The 27332-nt window shown below is 40.4% G+C and overlaps 1 protein-coding gene and 1 long non-coding RNA gene across 8 annotated transcripts in view; one reads left to right on the forward strand and one right to left on the reverse strand.

The window, feature by feature from the left end:
* Positions 1-27332, forward strand: part of ROS1 (ROS proto-oncogene 1, receptor tyrosine kinase) — a 119604-nt gene that overhangs the window by 14819 nt on the left and 77453 nt on the right. For all 5 annotated transcript variants that reach the window (XM_070795924.1, XM_070795922.1, XM_070795920.1 and 2 more), the window contains exons 3-17: positions 446-505; positions 3066-3092; positions 7926-7986; positions 10320-10468; positions 11420-11558; positions 14521-14722; positions 15384-15460; positions 16943-17065; positions 17223-17407; positions 18547-18644; positions 20514-21010; positions 22435-22647; positions 23349-23459; positions 24434-24612; positions 26752-26943. In XM_070795924.1, coding sequence (XP_070652025.1) covers positions 446-505; positions 3066-3092; positions 7926-7986; positions 10320-10468; positions 11420-11558; positions 14521-14722; positions 15384-15460; positions 16943-17065; positions 17223-17407; positions 18547-18644; positions 20514-21010; positions 22435-22647; positions 23349-23459; positions 24434-24612; positions 26752-26943 — 2313 coding nt within the window. The remainder of the gene's footprint in view (positions 1-445; positions 506-3065; positions 3093-7925; positions 7987-10319; positions 10469-11419; positions 11559-14520; positions 14723-15383; positions 15461-16942; positions 17066-17222; positions 17408-18546; positions 18645-20513; positions 21011-22434; positions 22648-23348; positions 23460-24433; positions 24613-26751; positions 26944-27332) is intronic.
* Positions 1-27332, reverse strand: part of LOC139184900 (uncharacterized) — a 124091-nt gene that overhangs the window by 6116 nt on the left and 90643 nt on the right. For 2 of the 3 annotated variants that reach the window (XR_011568419.1, XR_011568421.1), the window contains exons 4-5: positions 26800-26932; positions 25149-25213 (exon numbers count right to left, since the gene is read on the reverse strand). This is a non-coding gene — a long non-coding RNA (uncharacterized lncRNA). Of the gene's footprint in view, positions 1-25148; positions 25214-26799; positions 26933-27332 lie in introns of those variants that run through there. The other variant, XR_011568420.1, reaches the window with a different exon arrangement.

Below are 27332 nucleotides of genomic sequence, written 5' to 3' on the forward strand. Positions count from 1 at the left end.
CAGGGCAGCCGACTTCCCAGACTATCCACCTACCCCGGTTTTGATGTGCTGCTTCTGCTTGAGTCTCCAGCTTTAGGTTTTGCCTGTTGCGTGACACACCCCAAGGACCTATATAATGTGCTCGACACCACGCTGTCCTGGACTTCCCCTGCACCAGGTGCCCAGTGGACAGTGTGTTCCCAGACATTCTGTTGCTCCCTGGGATCTAGGCCTGCCCGCCCCAGGCTAGACTCCATTCAGCAACCCTGAGCCACTCCAAGCCCTCCTCTGTCTGTGAATACGACAGCTCTGCTTACAATCTCAAAAGTCCTGCTTGCTGCCAAGGCCACAGATTCCTTGGTAGATAGATTTCTACTTCGGGAACACTTTGTTACTATTTGCATTTTCAGGTGACTAGAAAAATCACACTTCTTCAGTCATCACTGTCTCTTACTCTCTCTTACAGTGCATCCAAGGATGTCATTTCTGGAATTCGGCAGATCAGGAAAACTGTGCCTTAAAGTGTGTAAGTATTAATTATGTTTCTGTTTTGATATTAATGTTTCCCTCAAGAGAGACATTCTCCACGAGGATTCCCATGTGAGTTTCCATTGGCTTTTAATTAGCTTGCTTGACTCTAAAGCAAAAGTATGAGAAATACATAATGGAAATGGAGTAATGGAGAAAATGAGATCACTTTTGTTTTTTTAATGAATTTGGCTTTGTGGGGTCTTAGTTGTGGCACATGGAGTCTTTGTTTGCATCATGGGAGATCTTTCATTGTGGTGCATAGACTCTTTGGTTGTGGAGTGAGCTCAGTAGTTGCAGTGTGAGGGCTTAGTTGCTCTGTGGCATGCGAGACTTTAATTTCCCAACCAGGGATTGAACATGCATCCTCTGCATTGCCAAGTGGACTCTTAACCCCTGGACCATCAGGGAAGTCCCAAAATCAACTTATTAATGCAACTGGTGAACTGGCAACCAAAAGAAGTTAATGCAAACCATGGAAGCCAGAATGACCAATTGCTCCAAACTATAGTGACCTTTTAGTAGAATGTTAAGTATTTGTTAAATGTCCTAGTCCTATACTTCTCAAATTTTAATATGCAAATATCTGGGATCTTGCTAAAATGCAGATTCTGATTCACTAGGTTTTGTGTGGGGACTAGAAATTCTGTGCTTATAACATGCGCCTAGGTGATGCAATGCTGGGTGTTTCCAGACCACACTTTGAAAGGACTTAGATCACATTCAAGGTTTCTCTGTGGGGAACATGGAAACAGTCTAACCCAGAGGGCACACACACCTAGGTTTACTTCACTTCGTGTAGGAAATACATTCCCTAATACTTTTTCATTTATCCTGGCTTTGCCAATTAGTGTGTGACTTCGTTAAGGTACTTGGTACTTTACTTTCCTAATAGGTAAATTAAGATAATAAGCAAATCCGTGCTAAGGATAGTGGTTGTTACACTATAATTAATTACTTCAATCTCATGGATAAGAGTTTTGTAATTTAAAAATGGGTTGCTTTATTCAGTTCAGAGATTAAATTAGGATCATGATAACTTAAGGTAATATCATTTTCTTGAACTTCCTTGGTGTCTGAGATGGTAAAGAATCCACTTGCAATACGGGAGACCTGGGTTCAGTCCCTGACTTGTGAAGATCCCCTGGAGGGGTGCATGGCAACCCACTCCAGTATTTTTGCCTGGAGAATCCCCACGGAGAGAGGAGCTTGATGGGGTAGAGTCCATGCAGTCGCAAAAGAGTTGGACACGACTGAGCTACTAAGCACACAGAATATCATTTTCTATTAAAGACTCAAATTACAGCATTGAGATTTAAATAAGGATATTAACGTCTTCTTGTGTATAGTCAGTCCTCACAGCTTTTCTTGTACAGGTGTCCTCACAGATCTCAGCTCCAGGAGTCACTAACACCCACTCTCCTGCTTGTGATGGTGTGCTTCATAGACTGGAAGTTACCAAAGGTTGGAGCAGGTGCTGTTTGGACTTGTGAACAATCACACACTCTACATACACTTTTCCAGGGACTTCCTGGGTGGCCTGGTGGCTGAGACTCCACACTCCCAGTGCAGAGGGCTGTAGTTTGATCCCTGGTTGGGAAACTAGATCCCACACGCTGCAACTAAGACCCAGTGCAGTCAAGCAAATACACAAGCGAAAAAACAAAAACACTGTTCCGTGTCCTTGGTAGCACATTGTCCAGATGGTAGTTTGAATCATTATTTGCCTAGTCATGTGTTTAATATCCTTTGCCGACATGTAGGGCCATCAGGGCAGGACGCTTTCTGTCTTGTTCACACTGTCCCCTGCATCAAACACAGTGAGGGGCACGTAGCTAGTGCTCAGACTGCACTGAACAAGTGAAGGAATGAGAAGTACCATTTGTTGGGGGAATCAGTCCAGCAAGCAGAGTGGATGCTGGAGTGGCCAGTTTGGGCAGAAGAATCTGCTGGCCTTTCCTAACCAGACCTATTGGTGGCTTTTCATTTCCGATTCTGTCGCCCTGGGCACCTACCAACATCCCTTCATTCTCTAACCTGGTCCATCGCCGATTACTGCTTATTTTGAAATTTTCTAGTAGACATCGTGTGTCCTTTTTTTTTCCCCAGTGATGCAAAGAGCATACTTTTTATAGCAGTTTGTACAGTGGCCTTCCTGCACAGAAGGCCCAGCTCTGGAATCTTTTGCTTTGGATTATTCTTTATTGATTATTTTGTCATGTGCTCATGCCCCATTGCTCAGCCTTATCCAACTCTTTGTGACCCTTTGGACCATAGCCCACCAGACTCCTTTGTCCAAGGGGTTTTTCAGGCAAGAATATTGGAATGGGTTGCCATATCCTCCTCCAGGTGGTCTTCCTAACCCAGGGATTGAAGCTGAGTCTCCTGTGTCTCCTGCATTGAAGGTGGATTCTTTTACCCACTGAACCACAGGGGAAGCATTTTGTCAATGGTGGGGCATAAATTAATTTGGTAGAAATGCCTAGCTAAGTGTCATTAAAATTATTTACAACTCTAAAGGTTTTAAGTAATTTTTCTTTCCTTTTTCCTCCATGCAGAATGAAACCTATGCTGCAGTTTGTGAGGTGAGTGCCAGTCACTTGCGAAAAAGATGTCATTAAACCCCACGTCCTTCTCTCTTATCCTTAAAACACGATTAAAATAAGGATGAAGAAGGCTGAGTCATCCTTGGTGCACAGAAATGTTCTTCCTAGGAGTGCTCTAACTCTGGGTGTAAAAATGACTGTGTTTCTATCTTTGATTCAGGTATTTGCTGTGCTCCACATATCTATGTGCATATATAAAATGCATATATGAACGTACATAGATGTGTGTATGCACTCATACACATTCACACGTGTACATATATATTACTCTAATCTGGTTTGAAAGGTTCTTCTGATTCCTGAAGCCTGGGTGGTGGGAAGAGAGGAAAAGGCACAGTGGGGATACCCTCATATCTGCTGATTTCACCTCTTCCCCCTAAAGCCTGTAGGTTATCATTAAATACAGTGCATTCGAAGATAACCTTTTATTTATTTGTTTATTTATTTTCTCTTTTGGCCACATTCCACAGCAGGGATTGAACCCATGCTATCTGCATAGGAAGTGCAGGAGCTTAACCACTTGACTACCAGGAAAGTCGCAGAAGAGTACTCTTGGGTTGCAATCTTCTTCCTTATTCAGCAAACTCCTTTGGCAACACAGCTTTTTAAAATTTAAATTTCAGTTAATTTACTTCTTGCTATGATAATAAGGGACCTCATACTGACTCTGGCTGCCCAGGTATCTTCCAATTACTCTCTCCTCTAGCCCCACGGGAGGTGTCTCCCCTGCACTTGACCTTCTTTTCCTTCAGTCTTCTTCAATTAAAATTTCCTGTCCAGGATTCTATACCCTGCAAAATTTATTTTAGTTTATTTGACAATAGGTACTTATGATGAAACTGCATTATTTCTCAGTTTCACATCTATGCTGTATTCTATTTAAAATGTCCTTGAAACCGGAAAACAGAACTATCCTATCATGCCTGAGGAAGAGATACAGATGAGCATTCATTAGTAAAATAGAAAAAATTCCTTCAAATAGAAAATAAAAGCCAAAAATTAAATTGGGATATTCTCTCAATAGTCTGTGGTGACCCTGTATCTGAGTGATTTTTCCTTGGGAGTGAATGGTGGTTGAGTTAGCTAAGAAGAAATAAAACAAAGAGGAAAAATTGCTCCTTATGTAAATAGACAATTAAAGCTCATTCCTGGATGAGATTTAAAAAAAACAAAAACAAAAAGACAAGCCTGAGAACTCTTTTATGTGACCAAAACAAAAGCAGCAGCCAAAATAACAGTCCCGTAGAGGATTGCGTTAGAAGCCAGAGAGAGCGAATGTGCCTGAAGCATCCAAGCAGTTCAGGACTGGGTTTCATTCTCTTTTTTTAAACTTTGTTAATGTAAAGCCTTTTTTTTTTTTCAGTTGGAGGATAATTGCTTTACACTGTTGTGTTAATTTCTGCTGTACAACAACGTGAATCTGCAGAATGTATACATATATCCCCTCCCTCTAAAGCCTCCCTCCCACTCCCTGCATTGCGCCCGTCTAGGTCATCACAGCGCACAGAGCTGAGCTCCCTGCGTTATACAGCAGCTTCCCACTAGCTATTTATGTTACATACGGCAGTGTATACTCATCAATGCTGTTTTCTCAATTCGCCCCACCCGGCTCCCGCCCTGTGTCCACACGTTCATTCTCTGCATTGGCATCTCTGTTCCTCGAGAACTCGGTCTCTAGTGTGATAGTTCACTGTTCATCACTATGCTGCCCCGTCCTGCTTATGTAATGTGTACCCTTGCTCTCTATCGTAACATGTAATCATTCTATTCTTTCCTATTATATTTTGATACTTTATACATTAAATAATGTAGACCTGAACAGTCATACATGCTCGATAGAGGTGGAGGTAAAGAGAGATACAGAGAGAGATATTTTTAACTCAGCTGCTCACACCTTTAGGAAATTTGAACTCCTTGACCATCTCAACGCTTCCACCTAGAAAGCTTGGGATTTGACCACACGTTTCTTGGAGGGAATAGTTTTAGAAGTGGTAGCTTGCAAGGTGTAATTCAGAAACTGATGTGAGCAAGTGAGATGGCTTATCCCTGATAATTTAGAACACAAATTAGATTATCCTGATCTAGAAGTTTCCAAAAACCTTTCTCATTGCCATTTAAGAAAAAGTACAAACTACCAGTGTTTGCTGGCTCATCCACCTCATCTTGCCTCCTGTTCCTTGTTCTCTGCACCAGCCATACTGGCTTTTCCCTCATCTCCGAGTCTATGTGGCATATTCCTCCCTCAAGGCATTTGCCCTTGTCCAGATTTTTTCAAGGCCAGCTCCTTCTAATCACTCAGGTCTTGTCTTTAAGGTCACCTCTGCGTGGTTCTTTCTGACCACCCTAACTAAAGTTAGCCCCCTTCCTGTCTGGTCATGCCTTATGTCTTTGACTTTTATATTCCTCATGGGTGCATGCTAAGTCTCCTCATTCATGTCCAGCTCTTTGTGACCTTTGGACCATAGCCCACCAGGCTCCTCTGTCCATGGGATTCCCCAGGCAAGAATACATTATCCAAGTGTACTTTATTTTTTAAGTTAGTTACTTTGTTATTGTGTATTTTCTTCTAAGAGAACATAAATTCCATGAAGTCAGGGAACTTACTGATCTTATACATTGCCGTAGCCTTAAAATCTAAAACAGTGCTTGGCATGTAAAAGGTATCAGTAAATATTTTTTGAATGAATGACTTTTTAGGAGATGAAGCCACAGTTCATATGGAGACTCTGCAATAGAGGCATCCAGGGAGGGTGGCGGGGCCTATCCTTGAGCTGCAGGAATAACAAAAGACAGCAGATGTGACAGTCAGGGAAACATAGGAGTGGAGCCAGAGGGATGATGATAAAAGTGATCTTACTGCCAGGAGAACAAAGACAGCAGATGGGTGTAGCCCCTGGGAAGGATGAACTTGGCTTTCACAGTGGGAATGGCAGCTCAGTAGCCTGGAATATGCTGTATAAATGCCCCATCCAGGGCTTTCGGCTCAGATTCTGTGGACTTCTTAAACCCAAATTCCTTTAAGTTCTCTCCAGGACAACTTGAGTTTGAGAAACACTGGATAACTTCATTTGAAGTCTAATGTTAGATTAGAGAGAGAGAGAGAGAGAGAAAGCGAGATAGAGGGAGGAACAAAAGAAGGAAATCCTATTCAATAGCTTTGCCTCCACTCGAGATAACATTTAAACTCTTTGGAGTACAAACTTCTAGTTATAAGATTAACAAGTTCTGGGAATCTAACGTACAACATGGTGATTACAGCTAATAACACTGTATTATGTTCTTGAATGCTGCTAAAGAGTTGATTTTAAGTATTCTCATCACAAAGCAGAAATGGTAATTATATGATGGAATGAAGGTGTCAGCTTATGGTGGTAATCATTTATCTTAATAAAGCTGGGAAAAAAAGGCAAGCTTCATTGAAGTAAACAAAACATTTAAGCTCCTGGATAGGTCAGAACTAGCTGTGTTACCAAATACTCATTATTCCATTTCCTTCCTTCTTCCTCAGTTTTCTTTCTTGAAAAGAAAATCCCAGGTTAATGATAATTTTGCTGCCACTTGGTACATTTATTCTCTGCAGTTAATGAATGTGTTGAGTGTATTTTACTGCAACCTCAAAGAAGATGTGAAAAGTATACTAGACCCTTAAGTTAAATAATCCTGAGCCCAGACTGAAGTATTTAATCCTTAACTAAGCAAACCTGGGCTTATCAGGCTCCACTTCCTTGGAGAGCACAGATCAAATATGGGATAGTTGAATATTTGCAAATTAAACAGCCCTTCTCTACCTGGACATGCAGAGTAAATGCATTGAGTCATGGTTTCCCCTATTATCATGAGAAACAATAGAATGTTGTCCTAGGTATTATAAATATAAACTGAAAGAGAGAGAGAAGATTGATCATGATTGTGTTGTAGTTTTATGCTGTGCACCTCTTCTCCTTGTTTTTTCTCCTCCTAACTATTGTTAATGTTAAAAGTCGCAGGAAATTTGTGTCTCAGCCACCAAAATGTTTACTCTTTTTCAGTTAATGAGATGAGATGTTAATCACCATTAGGTTTTTGTAGATCTTAAAATTTAACTTTGGCCCTAAGTCATTCATTGAAATGTTCAGTTGCTCTAAAGTTTATAGTCCACTTTTAATTTTTCAAGGAAGGCATGGATACATAAAATAAATAGGCTTCATTTTAGGCTAGAGTTTTAAGTAACTCACTAAACCTTTGACTAAGATAGTAAACATATAATTGCATTGTTGAGCTCAGTATTTTGTCACCTTGTGGGGTGTCACCCGTTAGAAGGTTATGAAATTAACTTATTGAATAAAGAGTCACAATAAATAAAATGACATAGAATAGAACATATAAGATTGCATCATAGCTCAGGATTCCTTTTGGAGATAAAAATGTTCTAAATTCAGATTGTAATGATGACTTTACAATTCTTTGAATATTCTAAAAACCATTGAATTATGTGCTTTAAATGGTAGATTTTATGGTATGTAAAATATACTTCAATAAAACTGTTTAAAAAAGGGGAAAAACTACCATTTCAGCAATCTTTTTTCCCCAACTTGTATGTGTGTAAAAAGTTGTTTTGTTAAATGTATTTTGGAATTTGGGACATGGTCAAAAAAGATTGAAAGGTGTTGTTCTAATCCCACTAGCAAATGGGAACTTGAGTATTACAGTTCACATTCTTGATATACAGGTATAGTTATATATCAGGCATTCATATTTCAAAATTTGGTTGAAGCTTGTGAGCAAAAGCAGTACAAAGGCTGCGCTGACTGACACGTTATCTGTCTTCCATAGAGAGAATCCTGTGAAGTCGGCTGCAGCAGTGGGGAAGGCGCATATGAAGAGGAAGTGCTAGGTAAGCAGACTCACACAACTATTATTGAAAATAATCTACACCACTCCAGGGACCTGTCCTAATGTAGGGGCAATGAGCAAACTCTTAAAATATCTAGACTTCTATGTCTCAATATGATATATATATATATATATATATATATACACATATATATATATACATATATATAGAATCGAATATATATATTTTTAATTAACTTCAAATGTGTAATCCATATTTAGAGACTCAGCAAAAGTCTTCTTTCAGAGAAAAATAGGGGAAACAGCATATGCCGTGTTTAGAATTTGAGATTTTGCCCTCAGTTCAGTGGATGCAATCACTTTTCTCTTAATATGAGGGACAAATGTGAATCCTGAGCAACTTGATTATCAGGAAATGCCACTGTTTTAATGAACTGAAAGTGTAGAAATATTTTATTTAATGTGAATTTCATCACTCAGCTAACTGTTATTCAATTGAGTGCCTTCTATAGTTATGGCTCCTTATAACATAGTGGGAAATTTGCAGAATGTATAGAAGTTATGCTTCCCAGTGTTAGATTTGGAGTAAGGAACTTGACTGTATATGTTTCCAGTTCCCTCTGACTTATTTCAGAGCAGGTTGGGTGTCTTCAAGAGACTTTGCCTGAGTGTTTTAATTCTCTAGTCATTTCTGAAGGATCAGCACTTTGATAAACTATAGCCTATGTTAGCAGCTAGGTTTTCCAGAATTCCCCAGTTTTCCCTCCCACTGGAAGATAAACAGTTCCTTCCAGAACAAGAGATGATTGGCTTTTCCATAAGCTGCAGTCCTTGTTTCAATGGTTGATGAAAATTGGCAGGTGGATCTTGCCTTGCTCTCCTGATTTGCTTCTGAATCAGAGTGGTGAAGAAACCTTATCTTCTAAGTTCAGGAAAAGATGCCTGCTTTTGCCACTTCTATAATACTGGATGTCCAAGCCAAAGCAAGTAGGCAAGAAGAAGGCATCCAAATTTGAAAGGTGGAAATAAAATTATCTTTGTTTGCAGATGATATGATCTTATATGCAGAAAACCCCAAAGATACCACAAAATACCCTGTTAGAACTAATAAACAAATTTGGCAAAGTAGCAGGAAACAAAGTTAAAACTAGAAAATCAATTGCATTACTATGCACAAATAATGAACCATCTGAAAAGGAAATTATGATGAAAATTTCATTTAGAATAGCATCAATAAAATACTTAGAAGTTAACCAAGAAGGTGAATGATTTGTAAAGTGAAATGTTCACAAAACATTTCTGAAACAAATTAAAGAAGGCAAGTAAATGGAAAGACATCCCACATTCATGAATTAAAAAACTTGGTATATTGTCAAGATGTCAGTATTATCAGAGCAATCTACAGATTTAATGCAATCCCTATCAAAATTCCAAATACATTTTTGCAGATGTTTTACATAGGATAGAAAGACCGATTCTGCAATTTACGTGGAATCTCAAGTGACCCCAAATTCTGAAAAGAACAGAGTTGGAGGATTCATACTTCCTGATTTCAAACTTATTGCAAGCCTATAATAATCAAAACAGTATGGTTCTGGCATTCAGAATTCTAACACTTATACAGCGTCTGGGAAGTAGTACCAATGACTGCATGTACCAATTGTAATGTTGCTAATGCTTAAAAGTCATGAAATATTTCACAATAAAAAAGAGCAGACTATAGGATCCTTTGGAGCTCAAACAGTTACTTGCACATATAAAAATAATATGTTTGACACAATGGGCTATAGATGTATAGTGTAAAATTTAAAAATATCTTGAGATATGTGCCCTGGGTCAGTGGATGGTTCTGTTGCCCTACACATACCCTTGGCACCCACCCCTCTAAACTATATAGAAGTGGTATGATGAGAGAAAAGCAGTCTCAGAACACTCCATTTTGCTGGCCTGTAAGAAAAACTATCTTCAAAGATTAGATGGCTCAGTAGGTAAAGAACCTACCTGCAATGCTGGAGACACAGGATATGCAGGTTTGATCCCTGGGTCAGAAAGATCCCCTGGAGAAGGAAATGGCAACCCACTCCAATATTTTTGCTTGGAAAACCCCATGGACAGGGGAGCCTGGTGGGCTACATCCAAAGGGTCACAAAGAGTTGGACACGACTAAGCAGGTAGGCAGGATGAGGGGAAAAAAGCTGCCAGACCAACTGGTTGATTTAAAGAAATAAACCAACTGAATTATAGGCATAAGTTACTGTGCAGATGAATAACTGTGGGAAGATGTAGCAGGAGAGTGCTGAGATGAAGCAGGGACACACTGTCCTGCATCAACAGACATGGGATGTGGTGAATGAAATCTTGTTTTCTCCCCAGAAAACGCAGACCTCCCCACTGCACCCTTTGCTTCTTCCATTGGAAGCCATGGTATGACATTACGATGGAAATCGGCCAACATCTCTGGAGTAAAATACATCATTCAGTGGAAATACACACAACTTCCTGGAAGCTGGACTTACACTGAGGTATGAACCACTGCCCATGTACCTGCGTGCCCATTCAGTCATGCGACCGCATGGATTGTAGCCCTCCTGGCTCCTCTGCCCATGGGATTCTCCAGGCAAGAATACTGGAGTGGGTTGCCACTTCCTACTCCAGGGGATCCCAATCCATGGATCTAATCTGTGCCTCTTGTGTCTCCTGCATTGGTAGGTGGATGCTTTACCACCATTGAACTTCAATCTTTGCTACTCTTCATGTTAAACCTTTTATTTTTGAGGAAAATATATTATTGGATATAGATATTATTCCTTCAGCTCAGCATCACATAACCAACTACTCACATCATTGGTCATTATCTGTCCATCCCATTGAAAATGATGCCAACTAGGGTGGAGGTCAGGGAGGTCATCCAGGGGGGGTCCCTATTAAGACAGCAAAAGCAGGTTCAGAGAACAGTCCCAAGACACCAAGTATTTTAACACAGAAAATTAAAGGAAAGCCTTGAGGTAAATGCCAAATAATTGAATCCATAATTTTGCAGGTTTGAAGACGGAAGGAATTTCAGTGTGAATTGTGTGGACTGAGATCAGGGTATCTCAGCTCTGAGCTCCAGGCCTCCTTTCCAGCTGGCCTGGCAGGCCCTGTGCTGTGTGTGCTTAGTCGCTCAGTCCTGTCTGACTCTGTGTGACCCCATGGACTGTAGCCCTCCAGGCTCCTCTGTCCATGGGATTCTCCAGGCAAGAATATAGGAGTGGGTGGCCATTCCCTTCTCCAGGGGATCTTCCCGACCTAAGGGATTGAACCCAGGTCTCCTGCATTGCAGGTGGATTCTTTACTGTCTGAGCCACCAGGGAAGCCCTGGATCACTTCATATCCGGAAGGCCATGCATCATCTACAAATGAATCTGTATTCTTGAGTTACAATATACAGAAGCGATTCCATAAATACTGATGTTTGATCTCTCATTGATTAGGCCGTGTCCAAGCTCTCCTATGTGGTAGAGCCCCTGCACCCCTTCACTGAGTATGTTTTTCGAGTGGTTTGGATCTTCACAGCCCAGCTGCACCTGTATTCCCCTCCAAGTCCCAGTTACAGGACTCATCCTTATGGAGGTATGGCATGCATACCTTGCTCAAGAAATCAGGGGTCATTCCAAAGCTTTGTTTAGTTCGCTTTTATTTTAAATAGTGAAACAGATTTATTCCTTTGTTAATCAATCCATCTAACAATGGGGTACATAGCTGGGTGTCAACTCGTCTTCCAGGTGCTCACCATGAAAAGTGAAAGTGTTAGTTGCTCAGTCCTGTCTGACTTTTTGTGACCCTGTGGACTGTAGCCTACCAGGCTCCTCTCTCCATGGGATTTCCCAGGCAAGAACACCGGAGTGGGCTGCCATTTCCTTCTCCAAGGGATCTTCTTGACCCGGGGATTGAACCCAGGTCTCCCGCATTGCAGGCAGATTCTTTACCATCTGAGACACCAGGGAAGCCCAGGTGCCCACCATACCTTTGATCAAAAGAAAAATCTCTGCTCTAGTGAAGCTAGAGCAGAGAAAGGAAAGGAAAGGAAATTTTGGTGGAAAGGAAATTCCCTCGACAGTAAATCTAATAAATAAGGAAAGTATACTGTGAGTAGGAAGACATGGGTTGCTATGGTAAGAAAAATGCTTTGAGCAGGGTCTGTCCAGGAAAAATGGGGAGTGCATTAAAGCAGTTGGTCGGAATAAGCATCATTATGTGATTAGGAGTTATGGAAGGTTTTAAAGGAATAATTGCTTCAAATGCTCCTTAAAAAGATAATTGGCAAATACACATAGAATGCGTTGAATGACATTGAGTGATAGAGACTGGGAAGTACAGAGGTAGGAAGACCAGCTGGGAGGTTATTATTGTACTTCAACTTTTGGTTAGAGATGATTTAAAAAAACAGTCGATACGTTGGAACATTTTCTGATTTATTCTTTCAAAGATTTGACTTCCATACTGGGAAAAGGATTCAAGCCTAGAGCCTTTCAGGGAGATAAATGCCAGGGGAAGACATTCAGGGAGAGTTGCTGGTGTTCTCAACATCTGAGTTAGCCGAGGGGACTTGGGAGGGCTTATTCCAAGCCAGATGTTGGATGTCCCTACCCCTCAGTTCTGGAGAATCAGCTGCATGCAGAGACCCTCACACTGAACTAGGCCTTGGACCAAACCTCAGCAGGACAGCTGATGAAGCTGGTTGGGGCATTTTCCCTCTCCCCTGATTAATGCCTTCTTTTTGCTTATAGATTTTAGGGTACATGTGGTCCCTCTGCTGATTATTCCCTGACCATCCTCAGGACCTCAGATTAGACACGGGTCTGGGGTGATATTTGAAATGTTCCAGATCAGAGTAGAATACCTAGATCCTTTTTGTTCAGAGCAGTGCCTCATGGACTCCAACACTATGGGAACATTTTCCAGTACTGGAGACATACTGTGGTCCAGGGCAGATGGCTAGTTACATCAAAGTAGCGAAGAAGGCAAATTTTGCTTTCCATTTCTGAGTCTTTCTCTGGATATGCAAGCCCCCAAACCCTCCATATGTTTCAGTTCTCATACTGGGTATCCTTTCCATGGATAACATCTCATGCTTCAATTCTGTCTCACTTTTTTAGCCACATCAAAACTTACAGAGTTATCCATTTGTGTTCCGTCACCTTGTGGCCCTTTTCTCTTTCAGCTATGGGAAATATATGACTTTAGATGGTTATTATCGCCTTTTAATTGGGGACTTTATGAAGATAATTTCTTAATCAGATGGAATAATCACCTTGCCTAACCTGACCAGCCTTTTCAGAGACGACTTTTGTCAGAGAGATTTGGACTACTCACAACTGGCCACGGAGGTGGCATGGAATGTACTTGCAGCGGGGTAGATCATGCCTGTCTGGGTGTGGACTAAAGGGTTAGGTTTTCTGACATCCTAATTCCGATTGGCTAGGAGATGATTCCTTCTTCCCGGTCCACCTGAGTCACTTAGTGCAGGGAGCTGAGGAGTGAGGCAATGATATCTGTGTTTGCTCAAGCTCTGTCTGAGAGTTGGGGAGGTACCCTATCAGAGATCAGTTGAAGAGCCTTTTTAAAACAGCCAGCAGGAGGGCGGCTCTGTCTTCCCTCTCCCCACTCTAAGGGGACAGGGGTGATGCAGTGCACCTCCCAAAGCCTGCTGAAGAGGACAGGGGTGATGCAGTGCACCTCCCAAAAACTGTTCAGAGGGAGAGAGCCTGCTGAAGGGCAAAGTGGTATCAGTCTGCCTTTCTATGAACAGAGGAAATAAACGGGTGGGGCTACAGGCACAGGAGGTAAGGGAAGCAGGTGCGGACTGGCTGTCAGATCATTTGTTTTCCTTTCTGTTCTTTGCCACTGGGGCAGATCCTACAGTCTGTAGGTGAATGCTTGGTTAGCAAATGCATGCTCATTTTCGTCCTTCATGAGGGAAGGGATGCTGCTAAGGCACAGAAAACCTGGATTTGGGGAACCTTGAGAACTTTGGGGAGGAGAGTACTGTCTGGGTCAGCAGAGCTGATGCCAGCAAAAGGGAAGCAGGCTGTTCTAATTCAGGCTTATCTAAATCCCTATCTTTAGCTAGAACTGGTCCAGCCACAGGACCCTAATGAGGGAAAAGGCCTCAGGCCTTACTTCTTTCAACTCATGTTAATCATTGACTTCAGTTTTGTAATAGAGTCTCTTCTCCTTCCTAACCTGGTTCCATCCCGTTTTTTAACTCAGTCAGGTATCTGGAGATTTTTAACATTTTTTTTTTCCCCTACAGTATTATCCTATTTGTATACTTCCACATTTAATTTTATGGCATAAATTAGAAGTGAGGAAAATAACACTTTCTTTAAAGAGTCCCTTAGAAGAGTAGCTAACTGACATTGTTTAGGGATCAAGAATTGCAGTTCATATATTACCACCTCCTACCACTTATTGTGACTATTAAAGAAAATATTCATTTATGCTGTTTTCAAAAAACAAGACTTTGACTCTACGCTGTTTACGTTTTTCTCTGTATATTTTCTGCTCACCGTGTTACCATTATCTCTTCTAGTTCCTGAAACTGCTCCTTTCATTAGGAATATTGAAAGCTCAAGTCCCGACTCGGTGGAAGTCAGTTGGGCTCCACCTCAATTCCCAGGTGGACCTATTTTAGGCTATAACTTAAGGCTGATCAGCAAAAACCAGAAACTAGATTCAGGGACACAGAGAACCAGTTTCCAGTTTTACTCCACTCTACCAAATACCACCTACAGGTAAGAATTTAGTGGTGCATGGAGAATGTAACCAGCATGGGTGCATTCATGATAATTATCTAAGAAATATGGCTACAAAATAATTTAAAATGTATTTTGAGAAGTCTCATTGACTTTGTGCTGCTGGTTTGAAGTTGTGGTTTCCCTCAAGTTTGTATGCTTATTAGATTACACCATCCTAGGCAAAAGCATTTTCAAGCCTTTCTATTATATTCAGAGAAAAATACAAATGTGAGCTAATAAATATGGGCTAAAAAAGACAACATAAGCACCATCAATATCATTTCTTCATTTAATCCAACATGAAAAAAGTAAAGAGGTAGAATTATGTTAATGGTATTTTTACATTAACTGTTAAGGGAATTATTTTATTATTGTTAGCTTTTCTAGCATTTACTAAGATCTCTGTAAATTAGGGCATGAGGGTCATGCAGATAGCAGAGTTCTGTTTTTGACCTCTGTGACCCTGAACTATTCTGTGGGGAATGCAAACAAGGACATGATTGATGGTCATTTTAGTGCTGAGCAGCAGCACCAAGTAACTAGATACACGCATTGCTACCTTGTCCTTTAAATAGAAACGTTATTGCTCCTTCTATTTTTATCCTAAGTTCACACCATGCCATGTAAAACACATCTCTCCAAATTGTTTTTGGAATAGGTTTTCTATTGCAGCAGTAAATGAAGTTGGTGAGGGGCCGGAAGCAGAATCTAGTATTACCACTCCATCTCCAGCAGGTATAGACTGGGGGTGTGCCTCCTGTTACTGGGAAGTTGATGGGTGGAAGGGTGGATTCAGATCTTACAGGTCCTGTGTCATCCAGTGTTCCTTAAGCCCCTACTTGTCTGCCCAAATAACTGTCTTGTGAATACTTGATAAGTTTCGATTTTAAATGAGAAATCAGTCCCAGCTGACAAACAGGAGTAAGTTGTCAGAGCAAAGTTTTCACATTGAAATTTAAAAATTAAAAAAAGGAAAAAAAAAAGGAATTAAAAAAATGGCCCCAAGTAAACTCTTGGTTTCAGTTAAAGTCACTAGTGATTATGACTTTCATTTACATACTTAGGGAATACATATATCCTACTCTAACCTCCGCTTTATGGGCCATCATTTAATAAAGATCAGATATCTTTTTCTTCCAGTTTCCTTTAGGTTTTCAAATCTATCTGGACTTAGTAAGTTACATTTTACTATTCTGATATTCAAACTACCAAATTAGCTTTTGTTATTAATTGGCAAGTATCTTTTTTTTTTTTTTTTCCGGCTTCAGCATTTTAACGTTTGCCTTGGGAGACTAAATATTTACTGCATGATTCCCACGTAAGCAAAATCTTAATAAAATAAAATGCTGTCTAAGAAGCACCAGAAATATTTTGGGGAAAGTTAGTTCAAAATGTTTGGAATAACACGCGAAAACTCAAAATACTAGGAGTGTGTTTTCTGTCTTGGTGGCAACCCTGTTTGCTGACTTGACCTCCCATTCCCTGAATCTGCCCCCAGATATGCCGGTGGGTGTTTATTGAATGTCATCCATTACCAACCTTTAGTTTCTTTGGCTGTTACTAGACTCTAGGAAAGGAGAGGTATTTTTGTTATGCAAGAAGCATCCAAAGGACGAGTTAAATATAGAGCAGGTTTAAGGTTGTTATTACTATGATTACTGCATAACATTTATTAATTACCCTAAAAGTGTTGATCAAGGCACAATGCATCAGTCTCCAGTCAAATAGGACATCACGCAGAGTTCTGCAGTCCTCAAATTTCATTATTACAGGCCTTTCTCCTGCCTCAAAGGGAGAGATAATTGAAGACAAAACAGAGCAACCAAAGTCTGTCTATATGTGTGTGTTATGCAACCAGCCCCTCCAGCCTGGGCTGGACTACCTCCACCAAGCAGTCAGATTCCCAGGGTGGAGGATAATGAGCCGAGCTCCTATTTGGGCAAGGCTGTTGAGAACAGTGATACTGCATGTGGTGTGATTTTGAGGGCATTCAGGGGCACATACCCAGAAATCCTACTTGGTTGACACAGTACTTCCCACCCCAATCATAGAATTGTGATTTATACCACAGTTGAAATACCCCAGTATCTTCAGAGAATATCTGGCAAAGCTCTTCCGTGTCCCAGTCCCCTTGTTTTTAAGGGTGATATTGATCTTTTTTGTGTCAATATGTATATGATTGGTCTGTCTGTCTATAAAGTCGTGTTGTTCTTTTAGTTCAAGAAGAGGAACAGTGGCTCTTTTTATCCAGGAAAACTTCTCTAAGAAAGAGGTCTTTAAAACATTTAGTAGATGAAGCGCATTGCCTTCAGTCAGAGGCCACACACCATAATATTACAGGTCAGTGTAATAGAGAAAAATGTTTCCTTAGTGTGTAAGGAAAGATCCAGGTTGGCTTTAATACCTTTGCTAACGATTAAATAAATGAGTTCTCTGTAGTGTCAGTGTTTTGTCTGGTTGTTACATAGTAACACGTGTATTTGCATCACTTTTCCAGGAATATCGGTTAATGTCCACCAGCAAGCTGTTTATTTCTCTGAAGGAACTCTTATATGGGTGAAGGACGTTGCCAACATGTCTGATGTGTCTGGCCTGAGGATTTTTTACAGAGGCTCAGGATTAATTTCTTCCATCTCCATAGACTGGCTTTATCAGAAAATGTATTTCATCATGGATGAACTGGTTAGTCTGAGAATTTAAAGTGAACAACTAGATATTGAAAATCTAATACATATCTCGACATATTAATATTTATAAGTAAACATAATTCTTTCATTCAATAATTAATCATTGAGTGTTTACTATGTTTTAGATACTGGGTTAGCAATGAATCATACATAGAGTCTTATAGGAGGGTCTAGATTTTACCTAGTACTAAGTACTTTATTTAGTCCTGATATACCATTAAATCATCTTTCTTGTGATTTTTCAGAGCTGTGAGTTTTCACTAATGATAATTTGACTTCCATGAGACAGTGGTAACCTGAATTATCACTGGGTAACAACTGCCAATCATGATTAAAATCAGCTGTGAGCATTTTAAATTATGTAATAACCATGGATAACTTTAGTAGGTCTCTGAAAATATTGGTATTATCGAATCAAGTTTCCTTTTTTGAAAGAGAGGCTGGGCTCAGTCACTGTGGCTGGAAGCCCATAAGCTTCAGTTCAGTTCAGTTGCTCAGTTGTGTCCGACTCTTTGCCACCCCATGGACTGCAGAGCGCCGGGCTTCCCTGTCTATCACCAACTCCCAGAGTTTACTCACTCTTGTCCATGAGTTGGTGATGCCATCCAACCATCTCATCCTCTGTGGTCCCCTTCTTCTCCCGCCTTTAATCTTTCCCAGCATCAGGGTCTTTTCAAGTGAGTCAGCTCTTTGCCTCAGGTGGCCAAAGTATTGGAGTTTCAGCTTCAACATCAGTCCTTCCAATGAATATTCAGGACTGATTTCCTTTAGGATATACTGGTTGGATCTCCTTCCTGTTCAAGGGACTCTCAAGAATCTTCTCCAACACCAAAGTTCAAAAACTCAATTCTTCGGTGCTTAGATAGGCCCATAAGCTTAGATATAGCTAAAATATTAATAAAAGTAGTTGAGTGTCTCCACAAATATGAAAAATATGTACTTGTATTTCATGGATACCAATAGAATATGAACTCATTAGGATATAGGATATAAAACTGTCTTTTAAGGGCTTTTTTATGTTTTCAAAAAGTGCTCTGCGACTAGTGAAATTCTAAGCACAGAACAGTTGCTTAAGGAATATTTGTTGGCCAAGTTGACTAGAGACACTAATGCTACTGATGTACTTTTCTCTAGGTATGTGTCTGTGATTTAGAGAACTGCTCAAACATTGAGACAATTGCACCTCCCTCAATCATTGCACCTCAAAAAATTGTGGCTGATTCATACAATGGGTAAGTGTTAGCCTTGTAAATGTGAATTCTCTTCCTTTTGGCAAGAATCTTAGGGAAACTTGCTTGCTAATAATATCATAGTGCCAGATGAGCCAATCTGATTTCATATTTAATTAAATCCAGGCAAAGTTTTCATTCTTATAGAGCCAAGAGGAAATTTCTTTCAAACTTCACCCACAACTTTTCTAGGTAAGCAGGTTTTCCTTTCTCCTTTGCAGTAGCTTATGGGCATATGGGAAAAATCTCTTCTCTGGGACTCAGGGACCTGGCTTCTCTTCTTGGGTTTGTCATGATTTTATGCATGACTCAGAGTTTTATTCCCCCTCTGCTCTCCCCATGAGAAGCCCTTCCTGCCTATCTTCTTTTCATTACACCATTTTCTCTTGCTGAGCAGTTCAGTGCCTGTTTGTTTTTCTGGTCTGGTTATCATGGGTTTAGCATTCTTCCACTGACTCCTTTCTGCTGATTTTGGGTGGTTCTTCCCAGCTGTTTTTACTCAATTTTGGGGTACTTCATCATGATTTTGTAAAATGCTAACACTATTGCCTCACTTAATTGTAAATATTTTTAAAAGCTTGTTACTGTTGTTCAGTTCCTAAGTCGTATCTGACTCTTTGTGACCCCATGAACTGCAGCATGCCAGGCTTCCCTGTCCTTCACTTTCTCCAGGAGTTTGCTCAAACTCAAGTCCACTGAGTCAGTGATGCCATCCAACCATCTCATCCTCAGTTGCCCCCTTCTTCTCCTGCCCTTAATCTTCCCCAGCATCAGGGTCTTTTCCAATGAGTTGGCTTTTCGCATCAAGTGTCCAAAGTATTGGAGCTGCAGCTTCAGTACCAGTTCTTCCAATGAATATTTAGTGTTGATGTCCTATAGGATTGGCCTGTTTAATCTCCTTGCAGTCCAAGGGACTCTCAAGAGTCTTCTCCAACACCACAATTTGAAGGCATCAATTCTTCGGCACTCAGCCTTCTTTATGGTCCAGCTCTCACATCCATACTACTGGATAAACCATAGCTATGACTATATGGACCTTTGTCAGCAAAAAGCTTCAGTTCAGTTCAGTTCAGTTCAGTCGCTCAGTCGTGTCCAACTCCTTGCGACCCCATGAATCGCATCATGCCAGGCCTCCCTGTCCATCTGCAACTCCTGGAGTTCACTCAAACTCACGTCCATCGAGTTGGTGATACCATCCAGCCATCTCATTCTCTGTCATCCCCTTTTCCTCCTGCCCCTAATCCCTCCCAGCATCAGAGTCTTTTCCAATGAGGCAACTCTTCGCATGAGGTGGCCAAAGTACTGGAGTTTCAGCTTTAGCATCGTTCCTAGTCTAATACAAATGCAGGATTAGTATTGCTGGGTAGCAACTGTGCAAAATAATACCATGAAGTTTCAAAAAATGGCTTAAATGTTTATGTTTTCTTCCGTTTTGTCATTCACAACGCATGGGAATATTTATTGACAGATTTTGACTAAGAATTTCTGTGTATTGGAGAAAAATGTTTCATAATAAATGACAAGTTCAGTCATGTAAGTTTTACATAATATGCTTTCCTTTAAGAGTAGACGTCATTAGAAAACCTTTAAAGACCCCTATTGTCCTTAAATTCTGATTCCTTAAGAAGTCACATGTAATAATTAGGAGATTAAGATTATAAGAGAGGCTGACATTTTCCAGGATTCCAACTTCTAACTTAAATGAATAGAGCATATTTGTAATAAATGCCTTTACCAGTTTGCATCTTGGGAAACCCTGTACTTCCCCACTCTGGAGATACTTGGTTCTGATTGCCCAGCAGGATAAGACAATGGTGCTCCTCCTTCACCTGTGCACTGACTCACACCAGGCTTCTTTTGCTCCTGTGTCAGGTATGTCTTTTATCTCCTGAGAGACGGCATTTATAGAGTCGATCTTCCTGTGCCTTCTGGTGGGGGCTCAGAAGCCATGCGTATTGTGCAGAGTGGTACTTTAAAGGACTTTGCAATCAAGCCACAGTCCAAGCGAATCATTTATTTCAATGACACTGCCCAAGTCTTCATGTCAACCTTTCTGGACGGCTCCGCATCCCACATCATCCTACCTCACGTCCCCTTCACTAATGTGAAGAGCTTCACTTGTGAAAACAACGACTTCCTGGTCACAGATGGCAAGGCCGTTTTCCAACAGGATTCTCTGTCTTTTAATGAATTCATCGTGGGATGTGACCTGAGTCACATAGAAGAATTTGGCTTTGGCAACTTGGTCATCTTTGGCTCATACACCCAGCCACACCCGCTGCCGGGTCGCCCGCAGCAGCTCTCCGTGCTGTTCGGCTCCCACCAGGCCCTGGTTCAGTGGAAGCCCCCCACGCTCGCCATTGGAGCCAGTGAGTTCCCTGTCCCCTGCCTGGAGGCTGGCCTTGTCAGAAGGAGAGGAAAACTTAATAGGCTTGGCATGGCAACTCAGCTTTGAGAGCCCTTATGTGATTATTTAGCCATTAACCCAAAGCGCTACTTAGCACTCTGTCTCCTCTCTCTCACACATACACACAGTGTTATTACGTTTGTTCTACATTTACCAGTTTTGATAAATAAAGAGAATTTCTATATTTTATCATGTACATCCCAACAGAAGGGTTGGAACATTTATTGAGTGTCTCCTTGGAGCCAGGCACTGACATTCTAGTTGGAGGGAATGCATTAGCCAGGGGAATGGAACACTTGGGTTGAGATTTTGTATCCAGGGAGACCTTGCATGAATTTGAGCCTAAAACTCTCGGGACTTGAATTTTCATCTCTGGAGAGGCAGCATGTGTGGTGGGTATGCAGGTGGGCTCTAGAGCCAGCCTGCATGGATTCAAAGGCTAGTCTCATCAATTATTAGCAGAATGACCTGGGCAAGTTACTTAGCCACTTCATGCATGTTTCCACTGCTGGAAATAAAAATATTAATTATATCCTTCTAAGGGATTGTCATATAGACCGAATTAAGATGTATAGGTAGAACCCAGAACAGCATCTAGCATAGCAGTTGGCAATTTTTTTTTTTTTAATAAAAGAAGGACCAGATAATAAATATTTTCTGTTTTGTGGGTCATACATTTTCTGGGATAGCTACTCAACTCTGTCTTTGTGGTATGTAAGCAGCCATAGATAATACGTAAATAAGTCACTGTGACTGTGTTCCGTTACAACTTTATTTATAAAAACAGGCAGTGGGCCAGATTTGTGGGCTGCAAACTGTGGGCTGCAGTTTGCCAGCCTCTGGTCCCCTAGCAAACATTGTCTGCTGCTGCTGCTGCTAAGTCACTTCAGTCGTGTCCGACTCTGTGCGACCCCATAGACGGCAGCCCTACTTTTACTTTAAGACCGAGTTAGTTATGCCTGTTTGTTGTATATATCAAAGATGGCTGAAAATGAATCAGCAAAATTTTTTAATTTTTATTTTTTGGGCTTCTAGGAAGTGATATTCTGCTGACACTGGAATAATACTAGAGATTTGTCATTAAACGTTTATTAGGAGCTTGTATAGTGTACCCTTCTGATAGTTCCACGCAGCCAGTGACACAGCACAGAGAGGGACAGTGGCCTCCCACTTGTTGGCAAGACGTCTCCTTTGATGAGACAAAATGAGTGGGTAGAATGGCCACTGTCCTAATCGTATCATCAGGTTAACCCTGGCGATTAAGGGGTAACAGGCCCAATTATCCTTCCACTCAAGGTGAAGCTGTAGATAAGTTTACTGAAAATCCTTTGTTTGCCCTTGCTGATGTCATCCTGGTGAGTAATATTGTTTAACTCTTCTGCGTAGGTCCTTCTGCCTGGCAGGACTGGACTTATGAGGTGAAAGTATCAACCCAAGACCTTCCTGAAACCACTCACGTGTTCTCTAATATAAGTGGGACCGTCCTTAATGTACATGACCTTCAGAGTGCTACAAAATATGAGGTTTCTGTGAGAGCGAGTTCTCCCAAGGGGCCAGGCCCTTGGTCAGAGCCCTCAGTGGGAACCACTCTGGTACCAGGTGAGAGAATGCTCCTGATTTAGGGAGTGATTCTGACAAAAAAGGCTTTCTCCCTGTCTTCTTTAAAATTTCTCACCTTAGGTGTGGTAAAGAAATGAGCATGAGGGTGCATTGACCCTTGAGCATGTTTATTGTCTGAGATTAGGAAAGCAAGTAAAGCACAGTGTAATATTAATGTTTCTAACGTTCTATTTTATACTGTCCAAGATGTTTTTGAACAAACAATATAATTTTCTTCTTCTTCGTGGTTTTCTCCTTTCTCATGGCTTATTAAGCTGTAGCACTGCTTGGATGCTGAAAGTCTCGACAAGAGAAGTTGAGGGGCTGTGAATTATGTTGAATTCTGTCCTCTTGGTTGAAAGAAAACGGAAAGAACTGACCCATTTATACTACTGTTGCTTCTGAATATCACCAATAGCTAAAGCAAAACAACAAAAAAATTTGCCATGATGTGACATTGCTGTAGTGGCAGCATCAATACACATTTCTCTTCACGTTCAATTACAAATATTTACATAAAAATCAAAGTGTGTTTAATATGATAGAGTATTCTTCTAAGCAGATATGATTATTCGTATACTTCCAGTGTATTTTTCAAAATGCTGATTTACTTTATAAAAGAAATCTAACAAACAAGATGTGTACCTAAAAATGTGTGTTTTCTGTGATATTTCTTTCAATTTTTTTTTTAAACCAAACAGCTGCAGAACCACCATTTATCATGGCCGTGAAAGAAGATGGACTTTGGAGTAAGCCATTAAATAGCTTTGGCCCAGGAGAATTCCTATCCTCTGATATAGGAAATGTGTCAGGTAAACACCAAGTTCCCTGTACACTTGGATGGCAGGTTTCTAGTTGTTAGACTTCCTGAGATATTCGACCAATCAGAAGAATTGAGTGTTTTAATATTAGGTCAATAAGGAAAGGAAAAAATATTGACTGAATTATACTGCCCGTGACATGATGAAGAAAATGTCTGTCCTCAAGGAGGAGGGCCATTTATTACTCCACAAAATGTGAGGTTATTTAATGATGTATGCCCATTTCAGGAAGGCTTTGATACACTTCTCGTGTATTTTAATCTCTCAGTGTCATCTCAAACTAACAGCCTATCCTGTTCCATGAAGATAGCTATAGTTAAGTGATTTGTTATGAGTTTGCTATAAGACTGGAGCACAGAACAGCTATATGAAGTTCTAAATAAAACATAAGAAAGAATTTCATGGCAAAGCAGATTATGTAATAAATGCCTAAGGCAAAACTACCCATTTATTACTTAATGGCATCTTCTGTAATTATCTAATTATTTGATTTCTTTATTTGGTCATTAAAAATTACCGTAGCACTTCTGACCAAAATGAGCTGGACTTAGGACGTAGTGTGGTACTAATGGAAAGAATGATACTTTGAAGTTGGTTCAAGTCTGGGTTCCTCCTCTTTTCATCTGTGAGACCTTGGGCAAAATAGATAATTTCACCTAGTCTTGGGTTTGCCATGTCAAAAAATGGAAATGATTTCTACTTTAGAGCTTTAAGAGTTGAGTGAGATACATAAAAGTGCCCAGGACGATGTTGGCGAAGAGTAGATGCTCAATGAATATTAGTTCCTGTGTCTAGTTCCAGGGCTTAAGATTTTAGAATAATGTTATTGAAGCATTCTTGACACATCTCTGAAGCTCTAGTGAATATCCATGTTATTGCTGAGGTGCATGTGTGATTTGCTGACACGCTGTGTTTACACTGGCATACACGAGAAAATAACTGCTACCAATTCACTTTGTTTTGAGACATGGATTGGTATAACAACAGCCTCTACTACAGCGACATGAAAGGTGATGTTTATGTATGGCTGCTGAATGGGACAGACGTCTCAGAGAATTATCACATACCCAACATTGCAGGAGCAGGGGCTTTAGCTTTTGAGTGGCTGGGTCACTTTCTCTACTGGGCTGGAAAGACCTATGTGGTAAGTTAAAGCCTGACATCCTACATGCTCTCAAACAATGCCTACCCACTTCAGTGACTGGAATGTCATTTTCATGATTTTTTTCATACTTGTGTTTCACCTATGTTATTATTTACTTAATATTTGTCTCTAAGCCTACTCACCTTTTAATTAAAATATTCATGTAGAAAGGAAAGTCTATATCACTATTTGATTAGTTATGTATTTTCAATAATATCTTGAAATAAATATATTAAAATGTTCACCGGTGGAGTAGTGTCCTGGGGAAGATGGCACACCCCAAAGGCATAATGAAAAGAAACTAAGGGAGGGGACTATTTTCAACAGCATGGACAGGGCTAAGGAAATGAGCATCGGATGGTGAAGCACGCTCTGGGCTAGCAAGTGTGGGAGGATATTACTGCCTCTAGGCAGAGAGGACAAGGGAAAGAAGGGAAAGAATGGTGAGGGCTGTAGCTTTAGCAGAGTTGCCAACATGAAAACCAGCCATTGTCAAAAGGTATAGTCCAGCAAGGAATGATACGATAGTACACATGTACCTCCATCCCTCTTTTCTTCTGCCCTCTGATCTTCTGCTACTGCTTCCATTGGCTGCACCTCCCTGGAAGCCAGAGAACAGGGAGCTAGGTTGGTGCAGGCCATCACTGTCAGGCTCAGGGGGCACTGAGGAGGGCAGACAGGGTGGGATTTGGGGGCCAGATGAAGACATCCTGTGCATTGTGCACACTGAAGAAAAGAACGGTTGATGATGAGATCAACGGTCTAATAGATCAAGAAAAAGATTGCTTCAGTTTTACGATACAGAAGAGTCATTTTGGTTTTATGGTACAAAATTGTTTCCTAATCAGGAGGGCACATATCCATTTGTTTATTTATTCATTATCTGTTACCAGTATGTTTAGAGCCTTGACAATTGGCATAGTAGAGAATATGAGGAAAATAGTAGTCATGTCCCTGCCCTTGAAAAAAATATATCAGCTTTGTTGAGATATAATTTATGTACCATAAAACTCAACCTTCGATTATATAAAATGCAGTGGTTTTTAGTGTGTTTGCTGCACAACCATCACCACTTGCCCCTGCTCTTTTCATGACATAAAAATAAATTCATGGGGACTTCCTTGGTGGTCTAGTGGGTAAGACATTCCCAATTCCTGGGGGGGCCTGGGTTCGATTCCTGGTTAGGAAACTAGATAGCACATGCCACAGCTAAGACCAGTGCCAAAAAAGAAAACATCGTGAATCATTAGAAGAAGCACACAGGGCATTGTTGTTGTGTGTGCTCAGTCGTGTCCGATTCTTTGTGACTCCATAGACTGTAGCCCACCAGGCTCCTCCGTCCATGGAATTTTCCAGGCAAGTATACTAGAGTGGGTTGCCATTTCTCCAGGGACAGAGCATTGTATTTAGAAGCAAAGTAATATGATATAGTCTGAATTCATAAGTGCCAATGACTTGAAGGCAGAATGGAGCTGAGTGGGGTTAATCAGAGAATGATTCCCAAAATGGATTAGTATGAAAATAGTTTTGAAGGAGGAAGTGGTAGAGTAGTATAAAAACTGGTCTCAAGTATTTGCTCTGTTTCTTATAAAATGATTTAACTTCTTGAAAAATCACTTCACCTCTTTGAACCCAGCTTTACTTGTGAAAAAGTAGGAAATGGAAATTCTTTACAGGCTTAATGTGAGGGTTATAATAACTAATATTTTAAAGATAAAAAAGAAGTACGGTGCCTGGCATATAATAGGCACTTAATTATAGTAATTAATATTAGGGAGATTAAACAGAGAGGAGCAAGGAGAGACATCACTATTTGGAGTATACATCTTTGGGAATCTAATCAAATACATTCTTATGTTTTGATTATGTGTTGATTGTCTAGGTGTATGATTAGAAACAGCAAGTATTAACTCAAAATAAGTGTATCTCCTTTCTCTTTGGAGACATGAAAAGGAGTAAGCTTCCTTGTAATTACATTCCCCAAGCTAGGCGCATGACTCAGCACAGAGTGCCAGTAAATATTTATGGTTGGAGAAATGAATGGATGAATGCAGTAATTTACTAACAATTGCAATAAACTATTCAGAAATAATGATGCCATTTAAAAATCACTAAAACTGAGTTATGATTATTTCATAGATTCAAAGGCAGTCTGTGTTGACAGGACACACAGACATCGTGACTCACGTGAAGTTGCTGGTAAATGATATGGTGGTGGACTCGGTCGGTGGATATCTCTACTGGACCACGTTATATTCAGTTGAAAGTACCAGGCTAAATGGAGAAAGTCCACTTGTATTACAGGCACAGCCTTGGTTTTCTGGGAAAAAGGTGAAAGTTCAAAACATAAGATCTGATCATTTAATTATACTAAATAATGCTGTTGTATAGTTATAATAATACTATTTCCACTTGTTGTGAATACTTCAGGTAGAATCTGAAAGGAAATACTACTATGGTAAGATCTTGGTATAACCAAATTTCTCTAGGTCTTATTTGATTGTCATAATTGATTAAATAAAATATAATATGGAGATTTTTATATTTTGCTTTATCTTGAATGGACTCACACTTTAAGAGCATCTTAATTTGTCCATTTTTATAGTCTTTAGGAATTCTATCAGATATTTGAGAACGTCTTCTTGGGTGATTATTAGGTGTTTTATTATTTTTAGTCAATTTCTGGTACTGACTGCTCTAATAACTATGCAGCTCCTAGG

Source organism: Bos indicus, chromosome 9, assembly GCF_029378745.1.
Source record: "Bos indicus isolate NIAB-ARS_2022 breed Sahiwal x Tharparkar chromosome 9, NIAB-ARS_B.indTharparkar_mat_pri_1.0, whole genome shotgun sequence".
Taxonomy (NCBI): domain Eukaryota; kingdom Metazoa; phylum Chordata; class Mammalia; order Artiodactyla; family Bovidae; genus Bos; species Bos indicus.